Raw genomic sequence first — 6,468 nt, forward strand, 5'->3', positions numbered from 1 at the left:
TTAATAACTATTTTAATAATACACTTTAAATCATCTTTACTTCGTTTTTTTATATAACAGTCATAAAATCTTTCTATAAAGCAACTTTACTTCGTTTTTTTATCTAACAGTCATATAATCTTTTTATAAATCATCTTTACTTCGTTTTTTTATGTAGCAGTCATATAATCTTACTATAAAACAACTTTACTTCGTTTTTTTTATATAATAGTCCTATAATCTTTCTATAAAACAATTAACTTCTGTCTTAATGTATCTACTTAAACAATTATTATGAATGCAGTTTATAAACGAGTCTAATCAATTAAAATTACTTAATACAGTTAACACAAATTAACCGGCATGCTAACAAAGCCGACGACAAGGTTTTCAAAGGAGAGGAAAAGGGAGAAAGAGGGGCACAATCGAAAATGTTTTTCAAAAAAGTTAAAGTTTTTATATAAATTATATAAAAACTTAGCAATAAATAAAAAGAAATCTTTTTTTCTTTTCTGTCTTGTTAATTTAACATCGATGGATAAAAATGTTTATTTGAAAAAACATTTTTACAAATAAAATAACTTTATGTAACAACCAACAATTAAACAAATACAAGGAAATAAAAAACTGATTTTAAATAAAATATTTTGCAATAGTTTATATAAAGTAATGTAACGTTATGTATTGAAAAATTAAATTGCCCCCAAAAATAACAACGTTACATTATTATTATATTGGTTTTAGTGATGGTTTATTTATATATATATATATATATATATATATATATATATATATATATATATATATATATATATATATATATATATATATATATATATATATATATATATATATATATATATATATATATATATATATATATATATATATATATATATATATATATATATATATATATATATATATATATATATATATATATATATATATATATATATATATATCAAAATTTACAAATTCAAAATAATACAACCAAAAATAATATAAAACTCTTCTGAAAATCAAAAAAAAGTTTAAGTTTCGTATTTCTTTGCTTGCAAATATAAAAAAGATAGTTTAAATTAATATTAACCGATTTTTTTATCAACTAATGACGTATTCAAATAAGCAATACAGTTTGTTCTCACGATTTTCACTCGAGAGAACAATGCATACACACAGTCATAATCAAAAACGTTTGAATGATCATATTACATGGATTATCTGTTTCAGACTTCCGTCTTAAATTTTACAAAACCAAAGCGGTGAATTACTTTTGATAATTGGACATTTAAAAGTATTTACAAGACGCGGACTTCTTTGATGTACCGCTGAAATAAGAATAAGTACATTTTACTTAAATATTAAGTCTAACAATTTTTCTTATTTTCATTCTTTCTTTAGTTTACTTTTAACATACTAATGAATGTCTTTACCGGTTTATCTTTTTGGGTCTTCGATTTTTCTATTATTCTAATTGATAAATACAACGATTATGACGTCTATGACAACCGATAAAATTACTTATAATTCAAAACTCTAAATTTTTAAAAACAAAATAGTTCATTACTGAAGTCAGAAGTTAATGTAGTTAACGTTTGCTTTCCAGAGCATTTTTTTAAAGAAGAATTAAGAGATTTTTTAAAGAATTAACCGATATCCGTCATTTATGTATTTATACCGACATCCGTCTTTTTAATCAAAAAATATGTTCAAAAATAATAATTTTGAATTATATGATCGTATTGTCATAAAGATCAGATATAAACTTGGAATTGGTGGCAATAATTAAAGTAGGAAACCAAAAATTCAAAATAGTAGCATAGAGTGTCCACAAATTATTGGGCATTAAAAAGCCCGACTCCGTTTATGGAACAATGATAAAGTATCCTAATTTCCTAGACACAAACGAAGGAGCATAATTTTGAATTTGCACATGAGTGTTATCCATTTTTGTAATTTTTTACTGACTTATAACATACAAATAGAAATTTTGGATGTAAGCTCTGATAAGTGCACGGCATTCTTTAATCCTCGTTCTACAAAGCGATTTCAATGAAAGTTTTCTATAACTCAATAGTTTCTGACTCACGTCAGAGCTTCGATATTCAAAAATTGTTTTCCATATTTAGTTGCTTATCGAGTTTAGTAACGAAATAATAGTGATCGGCTCTTTTCTTTACTTACGTTAAAATCATGACCCCATGCTATGAACTATTTGCTAAAAAATCCCGATTAGCTCATAACGATAGAAGAAGTTGATCGCCTCGGAAACAGCGCAAAAGAATTTAAATAAAGTCATATTGTCTGAAATATTGATCACAATTTGCTTGACAAACATGAAGCATCGAAATTTGGCATTTAACTTCTTTGTACAAACCTGGTTGGCAATCACAATTGCATATAACGGGGCAAGCTTTGGGTAAGTGTTAAGCCAAGTAAAATATTTTCTTTTACTCTACAATTTTTTGGTTCTGTATTAATTCAATCATTATTTATTTAATCGGTTTATTATAAAACGCATTTTTCGATATAAATGCAGTCTTTCTTCCAAAAAACAAAAAAGGTCAAAAAATGTTTTTTTCTGAAAAAAAAAAGATAAATTTTCTTAGTAAATAAGCCTTGGTAAATAAATCATGATTGATAATTATATAACTGATTTGGCATTAATGTCTCGTGGTATTTTAAAATGAATATTGAAATTTAAACTTTACTCAATAAACTCAATAAATTATTTAGTGATGAATATAAAAAAAAAATCAGCAGCCATCTTTGTAAAAACGAGTATAAATACAAAATAACTCAACCAATGTTAGATTTGTGTAAAGAACAGGCTTATAACTTTGGATATGCAATTAATGGATTTAACAGAGGAATTACTGAGTGTCAATCTTTGTTTACAAATCAACGATGGAACTGCTCTACTTTTGATGTGGATTCAGAATTTACTCTCTTCAATACTGTCATGTCTAGAGGTATGCGTGTTTAATAAAGTAAACTTTTTTTTTTTTGTTAAATTGAAAGCGTATGTCGTAGAAAAAAATAATAACTACAATAGAAACGAATATCTAAAAACAACAGCTGCATTATTTTTTTTAAAGGATCTAAAGAAGCTGCAGTTCAAATGGCTATGGCATCCGCAGGTATGATTGAAGGTATTACTGCAAGTTTAAGAAGAAAAAAAAAACCAACCACTAAAGACGAATCTGGGTGCAACACTCAACTTGCCCAGCAGAATCCTGGTGAATATTATAGCGAATGTGATGCAGATTTAACAATAGGAAACCGTTTTGCAAACCTTGTTATAAAAACCTGGCAACCTCAAACAAATCAAGAAGAAGTGCAAATGAATGAACATAACTCCTACGTTGGAAAAATGGTAACCTTTCTTATTATTTTATTTATAAAAATGGTAGCCATGGCATATAATCATCATTTTAATTAAAGATGTTTATCACATTGAAAAAATTCAAATTTCCTTGTAGCGTCTACCCCTTTTATAATTTCGGTACATCGTGGAGTAAATTCTTCGCAGGTTATAATTTAAAAGCATTAAACACGTTATCGTTTTAAATGTTTTTAACATGATTACGTGTTTGATGCTTTAAACACTTTTAATTTAACTTTTTTTTAAAACGTATGTGAACAGGTACAATTATGTATTTAAATGTTTTAATAAAAATTTTGAAAACGTTGCCTAATTTTCACTAGTGTAAGTTCTTAACTCGAAGTTGGAAGTTCAGCTTTTGTACAGAATTACATTTAGGAGATAATTTAGTCTATCGGAGATAGTTAAAACAACAGCAACCAATTTTAACAATTTTAAAGATTAAAGTTTTGATTATATTATCAATATTGTATCACTATTATATATCAGTATTATGTATAACTACAACCAAATAAAAAATATTAATAATTTAAAAATTTAAGATAAGTTAAATAATGTATTTCACATTTTTAATAATGCACGTTAATTTACTTGTAGGCTGTCCAACTTAATATGCAGAAAGTTTGTAGATGTGCTGGTATATCTGGTAATTGCGTTACCAAGTGTTGCTATCAAACATTAAAGCCTCTAAAAGTAAGTGCGCAATGGTTGCAAGCCCAGTATAGTAAAGCTCAAAAGGTAGTTCGCAGTCAACGAGTTAGAAGAGATGGGCGATATTTATTAGTCAACGAAAAAGACGGGAAAGAGCCTGCAAACACAGACTTGATATACATACTTGATTCTCCAGATTATTGCAATCATGATATTAATAAAAATAGTCTTGGAACTACCGGCCGCTTATGTAATAATACCTCATTAGACACAAATGGCTGCGAATATATGTGTTGCGGAAGAGGTTACGTCACGGAAGAATTAAATGTTGATGATTTCTGTAAATGTAAGTTTAACTGGTGTTGTGACGTAACTTGTGATCGGTGTAAAAAAACAGTAACACGGCATATTTGCAAATGAAAAATCAACCAAACAAAAAACAAAAAAACAAATACGGATATATTTAAAAAATGTTGCAAAAAATATTTGCTATAATAAAGTTATTTATTTTTCGACTACGTCTTGTAAATAAACTTAAAATATTTTATTATTGTAATTTAAATTATAGAGAAAGTTATTTAGTTTTGTAAATAATAGTATTATATAAAAAAAATTTCTTTTTGGTTATTTATATATTTACCACCTACTTTAGAAACGGTAAGGTCCCCTGAGAAAATGCCGACTAGTAGCAATTTAAAGGAGTTTTATGATTTTTAAACTTTTTATGTTTATGTTTTCATGCTTAATGAAACTTTTTATCTCAGCATTACAGGTTAAAATAAAATATATTTTTAAAAAATATTTCTTTAAATTTTTTGAAAAAAATTACTAATATAAAAAACACAAAAAAGTTGCTTAATATTTAAGATATTAGTAATAGAAGAGAGTGCGTGATAATAGTTAGGAAGGTGTAGGGAGGATGTTGGGTGTACAGTAGAAGGGAGAGAGACCTTTATTGCTTATGATTATTTGTTACATTTTTCTATGTTCTTTTTATCAAAACCTAAGGAAATAGAATTGTACACGTTATAAAAAGACAAAAAATATTTTTTACATTTCAAGGTTGTATATAAATAGTAAAACTATTAACATTTTAATGTTAATAACTTTACAATTTATAAATTTAATTTGATTATCAGAAAGTTAAAATTTTAAAGCAGCAAATGATTATAGGTAGAAGTAATAATTTTTGAAAAGGAAAAATAAAGCAAAATGGTAAAGATAAGTGTTTACTTTTAAGTAAGTGCTTTATTTTTCCTTTTTAAAAATTATTACCTCTACCTATAATCATTTGGTGCTTTAAAATTTTAACTTTCTGATAATCAAATTAAATTTATTGTTAATCAAATTTGAAAAGTGAAAGCAGTAGAGTAAAACCGGGTCAAACCGTACACTAATCAATAAAAATTAAATAACTTCTTTTTTTTTCATTAAATAAGTAATAAAAAACTACATAAGATTATATAAATATTAAAAAAAAAAAAAAAACATTTGTCGAAATATTAAATGTAAAAAAAAAAAATTGTGCGGTTTTAGGTGACATTCTGGAAAACCGCGCACTTGAGAAAACATAGAATTTCAGAAACACCATAAGTCAAAAAACAACTTTTAGGAAATGAGAAAAAGCATTTTACTTTTTCATAAAAAGTGTTAATGATTTTCAAAAAATTATGAAATATACTTAATACTAACTGAAACAAAGTTCTGTTAAAACTTTGAAAAAAAATTAATTTACATCTATTTAGGGGTTTTTTATTTCGCTGAATTATGTTGTTTCTGAAACGAACAGACCAAAAAAACCTAGAGAAAGTTGTTTTTGGTATGGATTTGTAGAAATAAAGACAAAAAACAACAATTCAGTTATAAAAACTCATGTTTATGTATAATATAATACTTTCGATACCACGAAAGAAACTTTTTACAGATAAAATAGTGCCCATTTTGTGATGAAAATTTGTAAAGTAATGTTTAAACTACAGTGGCTCAAACTCTAGACCAGCTTTGTCTATGGAATTTACGGCACAAGTTTATAGATGTCAGCAATCTACTAAGTGTTGATTGGGATTGCTCCATTTGGATAAGCTTTGGCTGTAGGGAGAGGCAGTACTGAACGATTGGATTTTCTCAAAGAAAATGTTTGAAAATGAAGTCCATCAATATACTTTCTGCAAATTATTTTTCCCTTTGTTTCAGTTCTGTGGCTCATATGCATAAAAGTTCTGATTTTGAATGTAACTTTTTCGTTTCTGGGCGCATTGTGGGCAGCTGTTTCATCGAACGTCATTGCTTTTTTTTTAAATTTAAGGCCACCAGATATTAAAATCAGCAATATCAGCATTTTTTACAATGATAACAGAAAATGCATTTTTCTTGTAGGATGACAGAATCAGATGATTATACTTTTTTAAGGCATAAATCCTATCAGTTATCCGGATTTTTTTTTTTTCAAG

At 26.3% G+C, this 6,468-nt stretch overlaps 1 protein-coding gene across 1 annotated transcript; it reads left to right on the top strand.

Annotated features, from left to right (window-relative positions):
• Positions 1-2,231: 2,231 nt before the first annotated feature.
• hywnt7 (secreted signaling factor Wnt7) lies at positions 2,232-4,645 on the top strand. The gene is made up of 4 exons (XM_065814705.1): positions 2,232-2,401; positions 2,719-2,954; positions 3,081-3,358; positions 3,965-4,645. The coding sequence occupies exons 1-4, from the start codon at positions 2,319-2,321 to the stop codon at positions 4,436-4,438; spliced, it is 1,071 nt and encodes a 356-aa protein (XP_065670777.1). The 5' UTR covers positions 2,232-2,318; the 3' UTR covers positions 4,439-4,645.
• The last annotated feature ends 1,823 nt before the right edge of the window (positions 4,646-6,468 follow it).

The sequence above is a fragment of the Hydra vulgaris genome, chromosome 12 (assembly GCF_038396675.1).
Source record: "Hydra vulgaris chromosome 12, alternate assembly HydraT2T_AEP".
Lineage (NCBI taxonomy): Eukaryota > Metazoa > Cnidaria > Hydrozoa > Anthoathecata > Hydridae > Hydra > Hydra vulgaris.

Bases quoted from the DNA above. Each gene is read 5' to 3' on its own strand.
- hywnt7 (XM_065814705.1), top strand. From the start codon at position 2,319: ATGAAGCATCGAAATTTGGCATTTAACTTCTTTGTACAAACCTGGTTG. The intron at 2,955-3,080 runs GTATGCGTGTTT...TTTTTTTTAAAG, and splicing joins CAATACTGTCATGTCTAGAG to GATCTAAAGAAGCTGCAGTT. The intron at 3,359-3,964 runs GTAACCTTTCTT...ATTTACTTGTAG, and splicing joins ACTCCTACGTTGGAAAAATG to GCTGTCCAACTTAATATGCA.